We start from the raw sequence: 23,071 nt of genomic DNA on the forward strand, positions 1-23,071 counted from the left end.
TTTAATCTGATAAAACAAATGTAAAGTAAAACATGACATGATGGCCAAAATCTTTAAGGACAATTAAAAAACCAGAGGTAGAATGTAACTAAGTACATTTACTCAAGTACTGTACTTAAGTACAGTTTTGAGGTCCTTGTACTTTATTTGAGTATTTCCATGTCATTAAACTTTATAGTTTTACTCCACTTCATTTAGCTGACAGCTTCAGTTACAGTGCAGCTCCAGATTTGACATAAAAGACATCATAACAGTATATTAAGTAGTTAAAATGAGCCCTATTGTTACAAAATTAAAACGCTGGTTACATAAATGCATCACTACAAATAACATAAAAATATATTTGGAATATATAAAACAATCTGAGTGGGTCATTCTGTAAAAGTAGTACTTTTATTTTTGATATTTTAAGTACATTTTGATGCTTTTGTGCTTTTACTTCAGTAAGTTTTGAATGCAGGACTTTTACTTGTAGTGGAGTAATTTCACAGTGTGGTATTAGTACTTTTACTGCAGTAAGAGATCTGAATCCTTCTTCAGGAGAAGGTCTCTGGGTTTAAATAATCTTATAAATATAATAATAATTAAATAAGTAATCGGTCTGTCTCTCTTTGTTCTCCAGCTGCGTTCAGCTCTGGACTCCCTCCCCAGCTCTGCTATCGTCTCTATGGCCTGCTGTGCTACCGGCTCCACCAGAGGATATGATGAGTTTGTGCCACATCAGGTTATTTACACACACACACACACACACACACACACACACACACACACACACACACACACACACACACACACACACACACACCACATCTTAGCAATATTTATAGCTTGTAAAATTTCCTGAGATTGGCTTATTTATTTGCAAATATAAAAAACAGAATTAGTTAATAGTTGTAGCATTAGTAGATGAACTGATGGTGTGTGTGTGTGTGTGTGTGTGTGTGTGTAGATCTCTGTGGTGAAGGAGGAGCGTTTCTACCCCCGGTGGAGCTCCTCCCCCTCCTCTACTGGTGAGGTTGGCAGCCAGACTGGGATCATAGCTGGTAAACTGGCTCTGAACAGGCTGCACCAGGAGCTGGCCTCCCAGGGCTTCATACAGGTACCAGCATCATCATCATCATCATCATCATCTACTCTGTTTGTGTGTTCATGTTCTGTTGAACATTAGCTCACTCTCCAAACTGGTTAGCACCAGCATTGGTTTCTTCCAGAGCAGAGGTGTCAAACAATACCAAATTATTATTATTATACAGTGCAAATAATACTACAAATCCCAGAATGCTCTGCTGGTGTTGTGGCTTGAACACAGTAGATCAGTGTGGAGCAAACTGAGCAACAATTAAAGTGTCTTTATGCACTTTTTCTTGCTAGTCCAAGGCTTGAATGGCTGCACATTCATTGAAGGATATTATTATTAGTCATTTGGTTTATTATTGTTATTTTATTCTCACATTTATTTTTAGCCTGTGGAAAAAGATTACTGTTAAATTTAAATTTAAAGAAGGCCGCATATAAAATAAAGGGACATACGATTTTTATTTACATTTTATTTAAGAAATGAATGCCATTGATGTGTTTGTTTGTTTTATTTGATATTCGATTTTGCAATATTAAGTTATATCAAGCTTTGCTTGTTCCGTTTCGTTTGAACTTGTTTAGGTCCATTTTTTCAATAAATATCAAGTTTTAAATTTTGGCCCACTATGTATTTGAGTTTGACACCCCTGTTCCAGAGGCTGTGGTGGGCTCAGTTTGAAAGCTGCAGCTAGAATACTAATAACACATGAAACTAGAAAATGTAAGTGACCTCAAATATCTGAATGAAAATGGTTCTATGGATATCTACGAGTCTCCCCAATACAAGCATGCACACTTTATTATAATCCTGTACAGTTTGGAGCAGAAACATGCATTTTTTGTCATGATTATTTTGGTATTTTGGTATTGTATTTTAATACTTCTGTATACTGGAGTCTAAACCGTCTGTAAAGATGAGACTGTTGTAGATTCAATAAACCAAATTTTATTCAACTGCAAGGTAGGGGTGTGCCATATTGTATCATTCACAATAATACCGGTATATTTTGTATATGTTAAAAAAAAATGCATATCGCAATAACTGCAACATTCCTACTTTTTGGAGTAGTGATGTCAAATAAAATTATAAAAATGTTTAATCACGGTTTTTATGTTAAATCTTGATGTGAAATGTAAGTAAAGCTGTCAGCTAAATGTAGTGGAGTTAAAAAAATACAATATTTACCTTTTAAAGTGTAGTGAAGTAGAAGTAGAAAGATACATAAAAAAGAAATACTCAAGTTAGGTAGTTGAGACATACCTCAAAATAGTACTGTACTGTACTGTAAATGTACTTGGCTACATTCCACCACTGATATTTGTAGTTTTATTTTTATTATTTATAATTATACTAATTCTTCCCTTTTGCACTGAAGAGTCAAGAGTACATTTTTCTATTTCACAACTGTTGGAATTTGCACTTTACACTACAGTTTAGATTTATGGTTGATTTTTATTTTGTTGTATGATTTTTATTTATTCTTACTTGAAAATAATTTTTAAAAAATCACATTTTCTATATATTTTTCTGTGTTTTGTCATATAGTCAAGAATATAATTATTGCAAAGATACCATGAAATATCGTGATAATATTTTCGAGGCATATCACCCCCCACAACCACAAACTAGAGACCTGGTATTGGTTTTGAATCAATATCACACATTTTTGACTGGAACAACTTGACACACAGTGCTGAGCTGCGTCTCTAATGAAGGCCAGGAAAGCTGCACAACCTCAGAGTTTTAACATCCCTGTTGTGTGTTTCTGTTCTGCCTTTATCAGTGACCAGTGTCTCTCTTCATCTCCCCCTCCAGGTGTTTGTGGACCAGGTTGATGCAGATGTTGTAGCAGTGACTCGCCACTGTCCCAGTACTCACCAGTCTGTGGTGGCCGTGTGCCGGACCGCCTTCTGGAACCCTAAAACACACCAGTACGGCGCCAACGTCCCGCCCATGTGCATACCTGGTACGACCTCAACATCCTCACCTTCAGATCAGAAACCAACATGCTTCTGTTTGGGATCCAGTGCTGACATACTGGTGTAAACTTAAGGCTGTGCCCACTTAGCAGCCCTCTAGCATTAGCATTAGCATTAGCATTTACACTTGTGACATTCATCCATGTGAACTGTAGTGTGTAGTACACCACATCAGCAAAGGTGAGCCTAGGTTGTTTTTTTGTATTGTTTTTCCTTACTATAAGTATAAGTATTATTATTATTTTTTTTAAACTCTTTATTTATAGATCGTTTTCATTTTTCAGTACAGGAAAGTAAAACAAAAGACAAATACAAAACACTGAACAGTTACCCTTATTCAAGGTCAGTAAATCAGTAAAATCCAGAAGACAGTAGTATAAAACCCAATACATGTATACAGTCTCACTCATTAGCCAAACAGGCTTGCCATTTCTGCCATCGTTTTTCCCCTAAATTTTTCTGGAGCCAACATTTTGTGACGGCCTTTTTACTTGCAGCCAGCAAGACCTTCAGTAGCTGCATATCAGCCCATCTGGCACATTCCCAAGATAAAGAGTTGTAAATAATATACTCATATTAAAACATAAAACTTTTGAAATAATTTTTAGCCACTTCCCTCCAGAAGAACTGAATAGTATAAGTATTAGGTAACACTTTACAATAACCATCATTTATAGATGGTAAATAGACCATTTATAAATGGTAAACAGATAGTTTATTAATGTTTAATCATCATTTATAAACCATATATAGGCCATTTAGAATGGTGAATAGAAAATGTAATAATGTTGAACTATAATTTATAAATGCCAAATAGATTACTTTACCATAAACAAACATAATTATTAGTTTATTAATAGCTTTACACTCGTTATAACATTTTTAACACCATATTAAGTATGTAAACGATTTCAAAATTATTCTTATACCTTTAAGAAATTGCTTGAAAACATTTAAAGATTAAATATGTATAGAATTTTGTAAATGGTTAATAATAACTGGTTTATAAACCATCTATAAACATCACTTAGATGGTTATTGTAAAGTGCTACCAAGTATTATTATTCATACAAAAAACAAAAAATGATGTGAGCACTGGTCCAAAGTTTTCTTTTGTGAATGTTGTATTTTTGTACATGTCCTGTACTATCAGCGCTCAATAAAAATAGAAATCCAACATGCATTATGCATTATTTATTTTTAATATCCCTCTCCCTCTGTGTTTGTGTGTGAAGGGAAGATCGAGGAGGTGATCCTGGAGGCCCGGACGGTGGAACGGCCTGCTGGGAGCTATAAGAAGGATGATAAATACATCAACGGCATGCCAGAATACACCGTGGAGATAAAGGAGCATATATCGGTAAATACTGCCTTGATCATCTTTACGTTCATGGTCATTCTATGCATTATTCTACTATTATAAATGAGCATGCTAATATAATAATTTGCATATATATATGTGCAGTTAGCGGAGAGTACGGTGGTGAAGCAGGCTGGAGTCACGTCTAAAGGCCGATCAGAGTTTGTGCAGGAAATCATCTTTGAGAAGTTGACACCAGGCAGCGTCATCGCCTTCAGGTACACCAGGTCCTCACTAAACCATCATCACTATTTTCATAACCACTGAATAAACATCATAAGACACATTTTTGTTTTTTTTGAACATTGTGTTTATTGGATATTGTCGTGTTAACATATAACATGGCAAGTCATATATTGAACATCCTATTTTGTTTTACCCTGCCCCCCCTCCATTCCCTCCCCCCATTTCCCTTTACTGGTACACATAGTTATAAAGATATGCATATACATATATGTTCATATATACATACATACATACATCTACATACATATACACACATACAGTTTAAAAAAAAAAAAAAAAAAAAAAACAGCAAGACAAACAAAACTTCAAAAGCAAATGGATAAATAAAATAAAATACAATAAAATAAATAAATAAACCTATATAAAAATGGAAATTAACTCAAGGTATATAAAAATCCAAAGGTAAAGTCACGAATGAAAAAAAAAAATCTATATATATATATATAAATAATAATAATTCATAAGACACATTTATCGTTTTTTCCATCATTTAGATGGAAGATACAGACACATAGATATAGAAATATAGAAGACATATACATACATTCTATAAACATACATTTATGCTATTTGGCATTTATTATATATATATATATATATTTTTTGTGCTTGTTTGTTTGTTTTCCTGAAAGTACTTTGCATTTTTCAGATATTGCACATTGTTGAATAATGCATACTATCAGCATCAGAAAATATATTTTAGCATGTTAAATAGGTTAAATGGCTGTTGCATGTAGTGGTATGAACATCAATGAATAAATATATTTAAATATATGCAGAGATATAGACAGTATACTATAAGTGGTATGACATCTATAATATAGAAAAAATACAGATGGCCTAATATACAGTCAGGGAAAAAAATATTAGACCACCTTTTTACTTTAATGTCTTGTTATTTTAATGCCTGGTACAACTAAAGGTACATTTGTTTGGACAAATATAATGATAACAACAAAAATAGCTCATCAGAGTTTAATTTAAGAGCTGATATCTAGACATTTAACATGTTTTCTTGTTAATGTTGTTTGTTATTATCAAGAAAACCAATGAAAATGTCTAGATATCAGCTCTGAAATTAAACTTTTTTGAGGTATTTTTTGTTCTTATCATTATATTTGTCCAAACAAATGGACCTTTAGTTGTACCAGGCATTAAAAAGAACAATAAAGTGAAGAAAACCAGTGGTCGGATGTAAACAGAGATAGTGCAAATCAAAAGCTAACTTATTATAATTGTATATTATGATCAGGTGTTTATCACAAAGTCTTCTTTAACTCTTTGTCTTCCTCACAGGATCAGTTTGGACCCCAAAGCCCAGAAGCTGGCCGGGGTGCTGAGGTTCTATCTCTCCCAGTTCAGCCCCAAATACCGGAGAGGCAGCGTCCCGGATGACAACCCACCAGAGGCCCTGCAGAGACCCCTGGCCCAGTGAGGACACAGGACACACACCACCACTCAGCACACACTCTGAGAATCAAATCAGGATAGATTAGAGCAGCTGTTCTCAACCTGGGGGTCGGGACCCCAATTGGGGTCGTGAGATGATTTCTCTCTGCACTATTTTCTCTGCAGTATAAAAGCAGCACCTGTCTACAGTATCTCACTGTGTAAAGCCATGCATATAACATGTTGTATTAAAGCTGTGTGTGTGTGTGTGTGTGTGTGTGTGTGTGTAGGCTGATGTCCAAGCTGACGCTAGCAGACCTGAACGTCCTGCTGTTCTGCTGCGACTCAGAAGAAAAAGAAGACGGAGGAGGCTGTTACAGTATCCCGGGGTGGGAGACCCTCAAATACGCTGGACTACAAGGTATTCTATTACATTCTCACATAAACAAGCAGCTGCTCAGGACAAAATAACAAATTAGAATAATGAGCAAGGCCTTGGATTGTTCCTGCTTGGGTTCACTCCTGTGTGGACTCACACTTGACACAGACACTTTGCTCTGTGATGATCCTCAACATGCAGTAAACAGAGTATCTGTGGGGCCTTAAAAAGTCTAAAATCACATAAAATGTCTGAAATACTATTTTGAAAGGTCTTAAAAATGTATTAATGTTACTTTTTATTTAAAACAAATCCATAAACTTCATATTTTTATATATATATATATATATATATATATATATATATATATATATATACACTACTGGTAAAAAGTTTTAGAACACACCAACTTTTCCAGAATTTAATTGAAAATGATGCAGTTTAATGTCTCAGTGTACTCTGAAATTAATGCACATTTGCAACATTTAAAATTCTTTATTGAGCATGATAGTGTTTTGAAAGTAAAAAAAAGATTCAAAATCACATTTTATGTTGGACTAAAGGACTAAAAAAAGACACAAAATGACAAAAAAAAGACACAAAATGACCAAAAAAAGACACAAAATGACAAAAAAAAGACACAAAATGACAAAAAAAAAGACACAAAATGACAAAAAAAGACCCCAAAAGACACAAAATGACTAAAAAGACCGAAAATGACTTACAAAGACATGAAAAGAATTCAAAAATGGACAAAATAGCCCAAGACTCCATAGAGTTAAGTTGTTAACCCATTTCTTGTTCCCTGAAAAAGGCCTACTTGTATAATTCTGAAATGTACATTATTTTCCAGTTTTGGTTAAGCTTACCTTTTTTTATTTACCTCTGGCAGTTCACCACTTACCTTTGGACCCTTTCAAGCTGTTCATTTGACTTGAACTGCTTGAATTTCAATAAAAAACTGGAAAAATTGGGGTGTTCTAAAACTTTTGACCGGTAGTGTATATAATTTATATTTTTGTGGACGCTATGATATAACTACAGAACAGAACTAAGTCCCTGTGCAGCCCTGTCAGAATTTGAGCTGTGAATAAATTCATATTCAATAGTAATTCTGGGCCTCTGATTTTCCTTCATGTACTTTTTTGCCAGTACGGATGTGAAATGGGTCTTAAATTGTATTCATTATGGTCTTAAAAAGTCTTAATTTTGACTTGTTGAGACCTGTAGAGATCCTGAGTAGAAGATAACTTGCACCATCACTCACCAAGTTGTTCATTGGTTTCTATGCACATGCAAGAACAAAAACAGCAGAAACAGAACTGAACACACTGGAGACGCCCATAACAATCAGCTGACCCTCACTGAAGCATTCAGTGTTCACACCTGCTGTTATAATATGACAGCAGTGTAACTGTAGGTGTTGTGTGTGTGCAGGTCTGATTTCAGTGCTTGCTAACATCCGTCCCAACAACGACCTGGGCCATCCCGTCTGTGCAAACCTGCGACAAGGAGACTGGCTGATAGAATACGTCTCCAACAGGCTGGTCCGCAGAGACGGACCCCTGGCTGAGGTGAGACTTTTACTGTCACTTATTATCTTTTCCTGATTTCAATCATCATATCAGGCTTCTGTAGCTGGTGCTGGTTTCACTCCCCTCTACATTTAGTCCAGGATGGAACCGTTTTCACCTGTGTGTGTGTGTGTGTGTGTGTGTGTTCTTGTATTTCCTACATAGTGAGGACCAGAACGCATTTTTAACCAACAGAGTGAGGACATTTTCCCAAAGTGAGGACATTTGGGCCGGTCCTCACTTCTTTAAAGGCTTTTTTTTAGATTTCAGACTTTGTTTTAAGGGTTAAAGGTTACATGATAATGATAATTAACTGAAACTGTAGTTTGTGGTTACAAAACTAACTAAAATTATAGTGAAAATGTCCTTTGTTTTCGTCTTTGTCAACTTTTTTCATACATAATGAAGATGGATCAGACAAAGGAAATAAAGGCGAAATTTACTGTGACCTCTTTTAATCACCCACCCAACAAATACCCCATTACAAAACACTACAACTAATAAAAACTAAACTAAAACTAGCAAACTCACTCTAAAAACTAATTAAAACTAACTCAATTTGAAAACAAAAATTCACAACAAAATTAAAACCAAAACTAATGAAAAATCCAAAACTATTATAACCTTGCAAGGGAATTCACTGTTCCAATGAGGGTCCTCACAAAGATAGAAGTACAAGAATGTGTGTGTGTGTGTGTGTGTGTGTGTGTGTGTGTGTGTGCAATAGGAGACACCTACTGTAGCTTTTAATGTGTGACCAATGTTGTTGATTTTGATTGTTTGTTTGTCTTTTTTTTTAATTGTAAAGTGTCTTTGAGTACCCTCTATAAATAAAATGTATTATTATTATTATTATTATTATTATTATTATTATTGCTTTATGACTTGGGTGAGCTGCTACACCATTGTCACTAGAAGGCACCAGGTCTGTAGGTTAGAGTATGAATATGAAGAACAATGCAAATATTCTTAAATTTGTATAGTGTGAAAATATAAAAGAGGAATACTACTCATGTTCTTCATTACATTTTCCTGGTATGAGTTCCAACCTGAGAAAGTGGAGTGGTAGTTAGTCTAATGACAGATTATTATCCTTATTAAGGCAGCAGGTGTTCTTCTTCCTAATCATATATCATCTGTGTGTTTGTGCAGGTGGGTCAGTGGTTGGAAGCCATGTTTAACTACCTGAAACACGTCCCACGCTACCTCGTACCTTGTTACTTTGATGCGATCCTGGTGTCGACCTACACCACGGCTCTGGACGCAGCGCACAAACTCATGTCCAGGTAGGGGGGTTATGGTCAATATTAATGCATTGTTGAGATCTGACATGCAAATCTAAAAACTAGGAATTTCAATTTTGAACAAGTGCATTTCCTGTCTTCCATCTTTTTGCTCAAACAGTTTCATCCAGAACGGCTCCAGTTTTGTCCGTCACTTGGCGCTGGGGTCGGTCCAGATGTGCGGCGTGGGGCGTCTACCTGCCCTCCCCCCCCTCTCCACCAAGCTGGAGGGAGTTCCCTACCGCATCAGTCCAATCACAGGCCAGAAGGAGCAGTGCTGCGTCTCATTGGCTGCAGGTAGCCCAGCAACACAAATATGACTAGAATCAAATCAAATCAAATCATCAAACTTTATTTATATAGCGCTTTTCATACATAGAAATGTAACACAAAGTGCTTTACAAAAAATAAGGATAAAAACAGACAATAAAAATGACAAAACCCACCCCTCCCATCCCCACATACACATCTGAATGTGCACACACACGCACATAGACACGCACGCACACAAGCACACACTCAGACTCACACACAGCACATATTATCAAACTGAAAAAATATTTGATGCAAGATAAATTGAAACTGAAATAATGTTGTATTGCCCTGGTGTTTGGTCATCAGTCGTGTCATTTATTATTTTTATTCAGATATTCATATAAACAGTAGGTGGACAGTCACTGGCTGATGGAGCTAATGTCCTAATATGAATTCTTCAGGTCTTCCTCATTTCTCCTCTGGGATTTTCCGCTGCTGGGGCAGAGACACGTTCATCGCTCTGAGAGGCCTGATGCTGCTCACCGGGAGACACACCGAGGCTCGGTATGAACTCTATCAGCTGTTTCTGAGGAGTTATTTGGTGTGAATTAGCAGTTTTGGTCCTGGGTTATATAAATATATATGTGTTGTCCTTCAGTAACTAGGCTCTACAGGTAACCGTTTGTCTCATGGTTTCTATAGTAACATTATCCTGGCCTTTGCGGGGACACTGCGCCACGGTTTGATCCCCAACCTGCTGGGTGAGGGTCGCAGCGCCAGGTTCAACTGTCGTGATGCTGTCTGGTGGTGGCTGCAGTGCATCCAGGTAGGAGGGACGGGGAATAACTGTAGAGCAGGAGGAGGAGGACTGTTCATACAGTCAACTTTAAAGCTAAGGGGTTGTTTTGTTTGTTTCTCTGGCCACTAGGGGGCAGCACAACAACCTGAACACAGCACTCCCCAGGGGTGCACGGGATGCTACTGGGGGGCGCGAGATGAAACATTACACAATTACATTTTTTCCCCCAACACAATAAAGATGTGTAAATAAACATTTCCTTTGTAAAATGTAAAATCAAAAACTGTAATATCAATTAATTAATAAATGAAGGCTATTCAAAATGCACTTCATCTTAAAATTAAGCGTAGAAGAAGTTCTCTTCTTCCATTTTTGCAACCTTATGATGACGGGTTGTTTAGCTCCACACTCATTTAAACTTGCTGCAATTTTTGTTCAATGCGGCTCAAAATATTATAACATTTTCCTCAACTTCTCTGATTCCTGCCTCTGATCCTGAGCCTGTCATCATCCTCTTTGCTCTTAAAAGTGGAAGCTTGTGCATACCTTTGTTGCATTATATTTTTATTATATATATTATTATGGCTATGAAAAAGCTTATTGCATTTTGTTTTGTTTTTAAGGTGTGGGGGATTGGGGGTGCGTCAACCCGGTTGGGACGTAGAAGGGGGTGCGCGGCTAAAACAGTTTGGGAACCGCTGCTCTACACCTTATTCTTGTTTAAAAATTGTTCACATTATATGAAAGTTATGCGATAAGAATGTGACCTTATGGCATTAAAGGCCTAAATGTTGTGTTGGTGCACCTAAAATAAAAAAAGTTAGGCGCACCAGTGCAGCCAATGGAAAAAGTAAGTCTGGAGCCCTGTTATATAAGTCATTATACCTTGATGTTTCTTAAGGCAATAAAAGACAAAATGGCTATTTTACAAAGATTAGTGATGTACTATGGTGTTAATGATTATAATGTGCTGCTGTTCAGGACTACGCTAACCACGTTCCTCAAGGAGAAGAAATCCTCCGCTGCCCCGTCACACGCATGTACCCCACTGATGACTGTGAACCCCGAACACCTGGAGAGGTGGTACGTACACACACACACACACACACACACACACAAACACACACATGTGCATTACTATGGGCCCTTATGCCGCTCCTCATTTTCTGAAAATAGTTCATCCTTTACAGTCAATTAGTCTGCTTTGGTGCCATCAAAGTATAATGTGAAACTGTGTGTGTGTGTGTGTGTGTGTGTGTGTGTGTAGGAGCAGCCTCTGTATGATGTCATCCAGGAGGCTCTGCAGCGTCACCTGGAGGGAATTTCCTTCAGAGAGAGAAACGCTGGGCCCAAGATAGACATGCACATGAAAGATGAAGGTAGGATGTGTGTTCAACTTTATTATGTTCAAGAAATAAAGCTCAATGATAACGTACCTGGAGGAGAAAATATAGACCAGTCATTCTAAAGAACTAGACCCTAACGCTCCTTCAGTGCCAGACACAGTATTTCTGAGCTGTCCAGCTCTTTCCAGGGTTCAACGTGGTCTCCAAGGTGGATCCAGCTACAGGCTTCGTGTCTGGAGGAAACCGCTTCAACTGTGGTACCTGGATGGACAAAATGGGAGAGAGTGACAGAGCAAGGAACAAAGGGATGCCTGCTACTCCGAGGTAACATTCAGCATCTGTTTCAACAGGAACAGCTGTATATATTCTTCAAAATGAAATGCTGACATTACAGAATGCATGGTTTTATACCTTAATGGCAGTGAGATTTAAAAATGTGGTTTGAATGGAAGTCTATGTGGCATTTTTGTCCACGAGGGACGGCAGAGGGAGTATTTGGCACTACATAAAAAATACTAATGCAATCAAATCAATTTTGTTGCTAATCTTTGACATATCCAAGACTCTAATCATCACCAAAATGCCAGCTTCCTACTATTTATTTTATGGGAAAACATTCATTTTTCGTGTTTTTTTGGAAGAAATTATCGAAAACTTTGAATTTATAAACTGGCATATACATTTTGAAATGATTTAATGTTTGATAGTTTTGAACAAGTCTGAAGTTGTTTAAGAGATTTATGAAAACGAAATCTGAAAAAAATGTTGATGTATTTTTATTTTATAGCAGTTTTAGTGTGTGTGGACGTTTTTGTCCACGAGGGTGGTCAGAGGTAGAAAATTTGAGGGAGGCACAAGGGTTAAGTTTGCACTTAGCTTCACATTTTGATCCTGTGTTGCAGTTCCAAATGTGAGGATTTTGCTGTTTGCCTCAGCTGTATGTGATGTTTTATAAATGTTTTCTGTGCAGAGACGGAGCAGCAGTGGAGATCGTTGGTCTCAGTAAGTCAGCTGTCCGCTGGGTGGTGGAGCTCCATGCTAAAGGCCTGTTCCCTTATGATGGAGCCAAAGTACACAGAGATGGTATTGCACACACTGACAGTATTATACACATAAACTATTGCACTGAATTCCAGTATTTTTTTGTCATTTTGTGGTCAATTTGAGTCATTTTTTGGTCATTTTGTATCTTTTTTTGGTAATTTTGTGTCTTTTTTGGTAATTTTGTGTCTTTTTTTTGGTCATTTTGTATCTTTTTTGTCATTTTGTTTCTTTTTTGGGCCATTTTGTGTCTTTTTTTGGTCATTTTATGTTGTTTTTTCTCAATGTGTGTGTTTTTGTGGTATTTTTTTGTCAAACGTCTGTAATAAACCCCCTCCATTGTGTTCCAGGTAAAGAAGTGTTTATTTCATACTCCCAGTGGAACCAGCAGCTCCAGCAGTCCTTTGAAGCAGGTTTCTGGGTGTCTGGGGACCCGAAGGACCCCAATGAGAAGCGCCCAGACCTGGTGCATAAAAAGGGCATCTATAAGGACAGCTATGGGGCCTCCAGCCCCTGGTGTGACTACCAGCTGAGGCCCAACTTCACTATTGCCATGGTGGTTGTAAGTATACACGCTGAAACCTGTCTGAGCAATCTGAGCAACAGTGTGCAACTTCTATTGAGCAATAAGTGTTGCATGACTAGATTGTTGAGTGATCATCTCTTTGTTTAAAGGCTCCAGAGCTTTTTACAGTGGAGAGAGCCTGGGAGGCTCTTCAGGTGGCTGAGAAGAAACTACTGGGACCACTGGGAATGAAAACACTCGACCCTGAGTAATATATGCTTTATAAAAGGATCACATATACTCTATATGTACAGTACAGGCCAAAAGTTTTAGAACACTCCAACTTTTCCAGAATTGTATTGAAAATGATGCAGTTTAATGTCTCAGTGTACTCTGAAATTAATGCATGTAACAAATAAACAATTGAAGTTAAAAAATAAATCAGAGAATCAGTTTAGAAAGGAAACTGTATTCTAAACTGTTGACTCATTGAAGTAGCACCTTAACAGATAAACAGCTGAACACACTCAATGGAAACCAAATATTCTTCAGAAAGTTCTTCCCAACTCTGTTGCAGAAGTTCCCTTAAACGTGGAGCAACTTGTAGGTTGTAAGTGATCAAGAAAAGTTGGGACACCTGTAGGAATTGGTAGCAACTTAGCAACTTTCAAGGCTTGATCAACCTCCGTTGCTGCAGAACTGCTTTAAGTTTTAAACCCATGTCTTGTTCCCTGAAAAAGGCCTACTTGTATAATTCTGAAATGTACATTATTTAACAGTTTTGGTTAAGCTTACCTTTTTTTATTTACCTCTGGCAGTTCACCACTTACCTTTGGACCCTTTCAAGCTGTTCATTTGACTTGAACTGCTTGAATTTCAATAAAAAAATGGAAAAATTGGGGTGTTCTAAAACTTTTGGCCTGTACTGTACTACACATATACCACTAGTCAACACATCCGTTTATGTGTGTGTGTTTGTTCTCATATCTCCATAATAAGTCTCATGCTGGCATTGTGTTTGTGTTGTCCTAGTGACATGGTGTACTGTGGTGTCTATGACAACGCTCTAGACAACGACAACTTCAACCTGGCTAAAGGTTTCAACTACCACCAAGGACCAGTGAGTGAATCTAAAGATAAACAACCACTTCCACTCATTTCACTGAGTTGATAGACAAACAGGGTCAGGATCTGTTCCACAGTCTGATTTGGGCTTTTTATAACAAAAAAATTGGATATAATGTTGTCGGGGTATTTGGTTACAGATATAATTACCTCTCATCAAAGTATGTAAGGTATTTAAGCATATTTAGATCAATCTTGCTATCAGAAATTGACTGAATTAATATTGATACTTTAAATAAATTAAAGTTTTACGGGGCACCACCCCTTTTCTTAGAAACTACCAAACTATCAATTTGGAACACTGATTACAAATTAACTTACTAATTATAATCAAATTATCATATTTGATGCATATTTAGATCAATCTTGCTATCAGAAATTGACTGAATTAATATTGATACTTTAAATAAATATTTTTTTTACGGGGCACCACCACTTTTCTTAGAAACTACTAAACTATCAATTTGGAACACTTATTACAAATTAACTTGATAATCATAATCAAATTATCATATTTATATTTAGTAGTGGTTGAAGAAATTTGGAGTTCTTTTCATAGAAGAGGTTGGAACATCACTCATTCATGTGCAACATTAAAAGGAACAGCGTCTATAGTCCAAAAGATATTTTTTCTAAAAACAAAGTAAAGCAACAAAATACACAATAACTAACCTAATGGACTATTTACAGTGGAAATGGTGAAGAAAAGATTATGTGTGTGTATAACAAAATGGCCGACTGTACAATGTTTTGCTTTCGCAGTTGAGTTGATTGGCTAGAAGAAGATTAGCATTCTGAGCTAATACGCAATTAAAAACCTACCATCCTCATTTCAAATCCTGTTTGAAGAATTTTACCTTTAGATGTGTTGACAGTATGTTTCCTTCTAACGGCAGTACAGCTACATTACCTCACTGCCTGTAACTAACTGTGTGTGTGTGTGTGTGTGTAGGAATGGCTGTGGCCAGTAGGCTACTTCCTGCGTGCTAAGCTCTACTTTGCCAAGAAGCTTGGAGAAGCAGCGTATAATAATACAGCAACCCTGGTGAAGAATGTTCTGTCTCGACATTACACACACCTGGAAAGGTAGGACTGCTGTCTGTCTGTCTGTTCAGGCCTCCCTCAGCCTGATTTTACAAAAAGAGTTAAGGAAAATCAAGCTAATATGGGATATTGTTCAAGCAGATCACATTACACAAATGCTAGTTTGCTACACTACTGGTCAAAAGTTTTAGAACACACCAACTTTTCCAGAATTTAATTGAAAATGATGCAGTTTAATGTCTCAGTGTACTCTGAAATTAATGCACATTTGCAACATTTAAAATTCTTTATTGAGCATGATAGTGTTTTGAAAGTAAAAAAAAGATTCAAAATCACATTTTATGTTGAACTAAAGGACTAAAAAAAGACACAAAATGACCAAAAAAAAGACACAAAATTACCAAAAAAAAGACACAAAATGACTAAAAAAAGACAAAAAAAGACTAAAAAAGACACAAAATGACTAAAAAAGACAAAATGACTTACAAAGACATGAAAAGAATTCAAAAATGGACAAAATAGCCCAAGACTCCATAGAGTTAAGTTGTTAACCCATTTCTTGTTCCCTGAAAAAGGCCTACTTGTATAATTCTGAAATGTACATTATTTTCCAGTTTTGGTTAAGCTTACCTTTTTTTATTTACCTCTGGCAGTTCACCACTTACCTTTGGACCCTTTCAAGCTGTTCATTTGACTTGAACTGCTTGAATTTCAATAAAAAACTGGAAAAATTGGGGTGTTCTAAAACTTTTGACCGGTAGTGTATGTGCTTTACCATTTAAGCATAAGGAAGGAACAGAAGGTTCAATAGCTGATTTAATGTCTAATGGATCATTTTATTGCCCAGTTCTGACAGCCTGTTTCTCTCAGGTCTCCATGGAAGGGTCTCCCCGAGCTGACCAATGAGAACGGCCAGTTCTGCCCCTTCAGCTGTGAGACCCAGGCCTGGTCCGTGGCCACGGTGCTGGAGGTCCTCTATGACCTGTAGGGACCTGTAGGGACCTGTAGGGACCTGTAGGGACCCCCTTAGACCTCCTCTAAACACAAAGCTTGCTCTGATAGAAACACTGTCAGTCACAGCTCACTGCTGACTCCACTGGTGGTGTTTGGGTAACAGATAAAGGTTGGTGTGGGAGCGAGATGTGATTGATGTGATTGGCTGCTGATAAAAATGATTCGCTTCACATTACATTTATTTCCAATAAATCTATGAGAGAATGTGTCTGTCTCCCCTCTAACTGTCCATGTGATGCTCTCACTGTGTCCTTCGTCTGTAAAACAACATTAAACAGGACAGTTCAGCCCCAAATCAAACATACACATTTTTCTTCGATCTGTAGTTCTGTTTATCAATCTTCATTGTTCTGATGTGAGATGCCTTTTCCTCCAATATAATGTGTAGCATAATATGGCATTTCTCTTTTGGTGCTCAAAGATACATTTGAAGAACTCAACAGTATTGTCTCCTTCCATAAATCATGGACTGTTCTCCTGTTTGTTGTGAGCTGTTTTCTTTCTAGTCTAGTTTCTCCATGAAAATGCTCACAACAAGGTCTTTTCCTGCTATTTTTGGACAAAGCATTTTTCGGCATTTTAAAAACAAATTTTGACACGAATCATCAGGCTATGACTTTTTTTTGAAGGGGTCATTTTTGGACATCCCATAATGTTGGTGTTTTTATGTGATTTTTGGCTATGAAATGTTCTAATATGTATCAACAGACTATAATAGACCCATTTTAAGTATTTTTAGGAAATTAAATTTGACCATTTTTGACAAAAATCGACATACTATAGTATGACTTTTTTTAAAGGGGGTCATTTTTGGACATCCCAAAATATGGAGTTTTTCTGACATTTCTGGCCATATAATGCTCTAATGTGCGTCATGATTTATGGAACGGGTTATTGCTGTCGAGTTTTTTTGGTTGCTTCTGGTGACCTCACATCCTCTGACTCATCACTCACCTGAACCAGCCACAAACCTTTAAGGCAGAGAGTTTCTCTCTGGTTCAGATTGTGTATCTGTACGGCAGGACACTCTGAAAACCTTCAGTTCTAAACTCTGGATAAAACTATAGATTAAACTATGGACATCACTGATTATACACTGAAGCACTTTGACCCTACAGCCAGTTGTCTAGCAAAAATGTCTTTTCCTCTGTGTATTTCCACCTTAAAGCCTGACTGCCACAGCCCTATAGTACTATAATACAGTACTATAATACAGTACAGTACTATAATACAGTACTATAATACAGTACTACACAGCCCGACCCTGTCCACCTGGTGCCTTTATACTCACAACATAGAATAAATATCCTGCTGATGGTCTTCCAGCTGTTTCACATTTCACCACATTTCTCCATCAAGGTTTATGATGTTAATGATGTTTATGATGTAGCGATCAGTGTGTGTATTAATGTTCAAACACCAGCTTTGTGCATTGTTTTAGTGTTCCTACAGCAGAGTCCTGTAGTGTGTAACTGTCCTCCAGCTCTATGACATCATGCATCTGATCATCCAGCACAGTGTGCATCACAACTCTTGGATATGTTTCTCCAGTGTCACTGCTGTTAGTTGTTGTGTTTTTAAAGACATGGACTCTAGTCTGAAGAGGTTCCTAACATTGAACACCTGTAGCTGTCAGTGTTTGTCAGAGCTCCACCTGTTGAACAACACGTTTTTAATAATCCTTCTTTAATATGTAAGATGTTGACACTTTGCCCAGACTGGAACACAAACTGACCTCATCCTACTGAGCTGAGACTCTGGTTTCTGATTTGGAACCTGTAATTACTGCTCTAGATTATTAAAAAGGGAGTATTTAAAAAAACCTCAAAGTAATTACAATAATGTTCTATTTTAAGACCATCCAAGCAGATGGAGAAGATTTAATAGAGATGAATGATCCAGTTAGAGAATTGTTTCAGTAAAGTGGCATCATGTCTCAGTCCTACTGTACTGTACTGTTGGTTTTATTTCACCATATTAAAGGAAGTAGCAGATAAATACCAGCCTCTCTCCCACTGTGACCTGCCATACTGTACTGCTGTTGTTTTCTCTGTCTGCATTGTGTTACCATGGTAACCATAGACATCAACGCTGAATAAACTGTTACATGACTGGGCTGTTTCCTCGTCTGTGTTTTGAGAAATAATGTAAAAGACGGAAATGACTCAAACAAAGACTGACTGACTATAATTAATAATGTTACAGTGACTGAATAATAAATCATTTAACAAAAATCAATAAAACAAACCAGCACGAAAACACAAAACAAAGTTGAATCTTTTTACAGACCACAAACATTAAACATTTTTAGGCATTTCAAAAATTTGACCATTTTTTGACCATCCCATAATATGGTGTTTTTCTGTCATTTTTTTGTTTGCCATTTAATGCTCTAACATATATCAACAGACTATAATTGATCCATTTTAAACATTTTTAAGCATTTCAAAAATGTGACCATTTTTGACAAAAATCAACATGTAATTTTTGGACATCCCATAATATGGCGTTTTCTCACTATTTTTGGACAAATTAAACTGCTACATATATCAACAGACTATAACTGACGCATTTCTAGCATTTTTAGGCATTTTAAAATTTGACAAAAATCGACATACTATATAGTATGACTTTGTTTGAGAGGGTCATTTTTGAACATCCCATAATATGGTGCTAATATTAATGCTCTAACATGTATCAACAGACTATAATTGATCCATTTTAAACATTTTTAGGCATTTCAAAAATTTGACCATTTTGGACAAAAATCAACATACTATAGTATGACTTTTTTTTTTTACCGGCTTATTTTTGGACATCCCATAATATCACTATGTTTGGACAAACCAAACTACTACATGTATCAACAGAGTATAATTGGGCTATTTCTAGCATTTTTAGGCTTTTTAAAAATTGAGCATTTTGGACAAAAATCAACATATTATAGTATGACTTTTTTTACAGGCTTATTTTTGGACATCCCATAATATCACTATTTTGGGACAAACCAAACTACTACAAGTATAATTGGGCTATTTCTAGCATTTTTAGGCTTTTTAAAAATTGACCATTTTTGACAAAAATCGACATGCTATAGTATGACTTTTCATTTTTGGTCATCCCAAAATATGGTGTTTTTCTGTAATTTCTGGCCATATTTTGCTCTAACATGTATCAACAGACTATAATTGTGATCACAGACAGCCAACAGTACTATGATAATAATAATTCACACAGCTCAGCTGCCTGGATCCTGGATCTCCTCTCTGAGCTTCACTGTGAGCCAGTAAACACAGTATTGATCCTGAGAGTTTCAGTATTGTGAGTTTGTGTCAGCAGCAGGAGGCCAGACTCAGCAGACTGATGAAGAGCAGAGAGGAGGAGGAGAAGACCTGCAAGGAGAAAGAGAGAGAGAGAGAGAGCTGTGAGCGAGCAGACAGTGGGTGGGTCAGTACCATAGACTGTATATGAAGAAGGTCAGGACTCACTCCGGCTGCAGAGGCTCCGCTGCTGTCTGCCAGCCTCAGAGCGCTGCTGTTCACCTGGACCCAGAACGTGGTGTAGTCCTGGACCAGGCTGGCACTGCCACGCCACAAACAACAACAACAAGGAGTGAACTAGAAAATTTCCTCTGGGGAAATTTTGAAAGGGCCACGGGGGCTACTGCCGGTGTGTGTACACTATGATGAGGCTCTTCAGAGATTTCAAACTATGCCCTTTAACCTCAAAATGTGTGTGTGTGTGTGTGTGTGTGTAGCGAAAATCGCATAAAGTTACCTGTGTTTGTGTGTGTGTGAAAAAAAAAGCATTTTTGGCAAAACGAAAGCATTTTTGGCAAAACCATAATACCTATCATTGATCCGAAAAAAAAGCTTTGTTAGAGCGATCTAAAAAAACTGTTAAATCTCAGACAGCTCAGAAATCTCCCTGCGTTTTTAATATGGGAGCCAATGAGGCTGTTGGTGGTGTTGGTGGATCATCTGTGCGTCCTACGCCCAAACTATAACTCTGACAGCTTTACCAGAGGATTGTGAGGGAGAAGACTAATTTTCCTACGTTTCTATGTATAAATTATTTCTGTAGAGTGGAATTTGCGGCCTGGAGCGCAGTTTTAAAATTTATTTTTTGACAGTTTTTTCTCTCCCTCTACACTCTGGCGATGATGTCACACACTGTGACACGAACATTCCGTGCAATACACACCCATTATAATCTCAGAATTTCTCCAAAAATGATCATGGTCATTGAACAGGGATTGATAAAAAAACTATATGACCTATCGAAACGTGGATTAATACACCGATACACAAGACTTGTGTCTACTGTTTAAAGTTTAAATGGAGTCTCTAGGTGAAATTATGCCGGAGAAGTAGACGTTTAAAAATCTCCAATTATTGTTCTTTTTCGCTCATTTTTTTTCGGCCGTCCCATTCATTTCAATGCAAAATTTTGGGCAGTTTTTCGCGACTTACGTCCCACAATATGGTGTTTTCTCGCTATTTTTGGACAAGCTAAACTACTTTTGAGCTTCAGGACTTAAAGATTTTATATATTGCAGTGAAATAAAAGACCACAGTGAGTAAATTGTAAAAAGAGCAATAAGCTCTCTGAAACAGCTGGTTGGAGCTCAGAGGGTCAACGTTTACCACCTGCTAACACTGACTGACACCTTTATGATCAGAGAATGTTGGACCCTATTTATATATTTATATCCAGTCTGTGGTTGGAGCTGAGGGAACAGAACTCGGTCTACCTGAAGAAGATTTCTCCATAGCTGCTGCTGCTTGGAGCCTCCCAGCTCAGCTCCACTCTCTTCTTCACGACTCCTGAAGCCTGACTGACAGTCGAGTTCTGCAGGACACACACACACACACACACACACACACACACACACACACACACACCGCTGAGTTTCAGCTTCCTGAAGAATGATGCTCAGGTAAATCAACAAACACTGTGACTGTGACCGTACAGCTTCACCTTCTCCAGGTTTGCTGTTAGAGATTCTGTTATTGAGCAGAAACATCTGCAGCGTAACACTCACATACCTCCATGTTGTTACAGCTGAGAGCAGTAAACAGGGAGCTGTTGATGTTGGTGAACTTCCCCACAGGCCAGAGCAGAGCTGCAGCACAGACAACAGCCATTCATCACATTTGTTTCAAATGATGCATCTAAATCTTTATTTCATGTCAAAGACAAACGGTGAACTCTAACTACTGCAGGTGTGACTCCAGCTTTAGGTTCAGAGAGTTAGTCAGGTTTTCTTACCGTTCCCCTGCCAGCTCCTGGCCTGTAACAGGAAACCCTGGAAGTGTGAGGAGCTGTTCAGAGCCTCCACCGTCACTGCAGCGCCAGGATGAGGAGGTGGGAGGAGGAGAGAGGAGGTGAGAGGAGGTGGGAGGAGGTGGGAGGAGGTGGGAGGAGGAGAACATCACAGAGTTTGACTACAGGAGGCTCCTATTCAATTCATATAAATTGCTCAAAAAAAGTTTGGAAACGTTATTTTGTGAAATTATTTCTCCCCTTAATAATACTTATTACTGTTGCATTATATATGGTTGGCTCACCTTCATACAGCTTATAAGGACTGAGCTTCTCTAGAATGAGCGACAGCTAAACGTGTCAGTAGGACTAGAATCCCTGCTATCTTCTCCTGTTGGTGTTCACTCTGGTTTTGAGCTTCTTGGTGGTTTGGATGATTGCACTCTCCCACTACTAGCATCTTCTCTCCTAGACCACACCATAATTCTACTCCTTAAAGAATTGTCACAAACACTTATTGATGCACTAATAGCTCTTATTGCACTATACCTTCATTGTTTGTTTTTATTCTTCCTGTAAGTCTCTTTGGATAAAAGCGTCTGCTAAATGACTAAATGTAAATGTATACAGTCTGATGGCCACAGGTATAAAAGAGGAGTGTATAAAGGAGTGTATAAAGGAGTGTATAAGTGTATAAAGGAGTGTATAAAGGAGTGTATAAGTGTATAAAGGAGTGTATAAAGGAGTGTATTAGGCAGAAAGTCCTCCAGCTGCAGCACCTGTGTACCTGTAATGAGTCCTCCAGGCCTGTAGGAGGTGCTGGAGGTGGTCAGGCTGAAGGGCGGGCTGCTGGTGGAGGAGGTGTAGGGAGGGTGAACAGGCAGCATGCTGCCACAGGAGGACGCCACTGAGCCGTTAGGGAAACACACACCCTGCTGCACACACCACACACACACCACTGCTACCAGCAGCATCCTGCTGCTCATCTGGAACAAACAGCAGGAAGTTTCAGGTGAAACACAATCAATCAATGGATCAGATTTCATTCAGCAACAAGACGAGGGCAATAAACTAACATGACACTAGAGGGCAACACAAGGCTGTAAACAGCAGACGAAGAGGCAAATCAGCTGTTCTTTACATGCTCAATGTTCTCCATGAGAACATTTATATTTCATTAGAGCGCTGTTCATGTTTCACATGTTAGCAGCTGTTAGCAGGTCCACCAAAAAGACAGATAGATTTAATTCATTAATCATTTCACTAAACAGGCAACATTACAGATGAGTCCAAAGATGAAAAGAGATTTTTGTAGCAGAAGTTCTCATGAAGCCTTTAGAAGGAATAAACAACCTAATAATAATATCTAAACTAGCTCCACATCTAACT

The 23,071-nt window shown here is 37.7% G+C and overlaps 1 protein-coding gene across 2 annotated transcripts in view; it reads left to right on the forward strand.

Annotated features, from left to right (window-relative positions):
* Positions 1-16,711, forward strand: part of agla (amylo-alpha-1, 6-glucosidase, 4-alpha-glucanotransferase a) — a 42,157-nt gene extending 25,446 nt beyond the window's left edge. For both annotated transcript variants that reach the window (XM_059344262.1, XM_059344263.1), the window contains 21 exons: positions 623-724; positions 950-1,099; positions 2,894-3,044; positions 4,293-4,417; positions 4,523-4,635; positions 5,960-6,094; positions 6,343-6,473; positions 7,869-8,005; positions 9,158-9,291; positions 9,410-9,585; positions 10,005-10,107; positions 10,246-10,369; positions 11,324-11,425; positions 11,610-11,721; positions 11,877-12,012; positions 12,659-12,771; positions 13,080-13,291; positions 13,405-13,502; positions 14,267-14,354; positions 15,312-15,445; positions 16,274-16,711. In XM_059344262.1, the coding sequence (XP_059200245.1) occupies positions 623-724; positions 950-1,099; positions 2,894-3,044; positions 4,293-4,417; positions 4,523-4,635; positions 5,960-6,094; positions 6,343-6,473; positions 7,869-8,005; positions 9,158-9,291; positions 9,410-9,585; positions 10,005-10,107; positions 10,246-10,369; positions 11,324-11,425; positions 11,610-11,721; positions 11,877-12,012; positions 12,659-12,771; positions 13,080-13,291; positions 13,405-13,502; positions 14,267-14,354; positions 15,312-15,445; positions 16,274-16,391 (2,694 nt within the window). In that variant the 3' untranslated portion in view covers positions 16,392-16,711. The remainder of the gene's footprint in view (positions 1-622; positions 725-949; positions 1,100-2,893; positions 3,045-4,292; positions 4,418-4,522; positions 4,636-5,959; positions 6,095-6,342; positions 6,474-7,868; positions 8,006-9,157; positions 9,292-9,409; positions 9,586-10,004; positions 10,108-10,245; positions 10,370-11,323; positions 11,426-11,609; positions 11,722-11,876; positions 12,013-12,658; positions 12,772-13,079; positions 13,292-13,404; positions 13,503-14,266; positions 14,355-15,311; positions 15,446-16,273) is intronic.
* The last annotated feature ends 6,360 nt before the right edge of the window (positions 16,712-23,071 follow it).

Source organism: Centropristis striata, chromosome 11, assembly GCF_030273125.1.
Source record: "Centropristis striata isolate RG_2023a ecotype Rhode Island chromosome 11, C.striata_1.0, whole genome shotgun sequence".
Lineage (NCBI taxonomy): Eukaryota > Metazoa > Chordata > Actinopteri > Perciformes > Serranidae > Centropristis > Centropristis striata.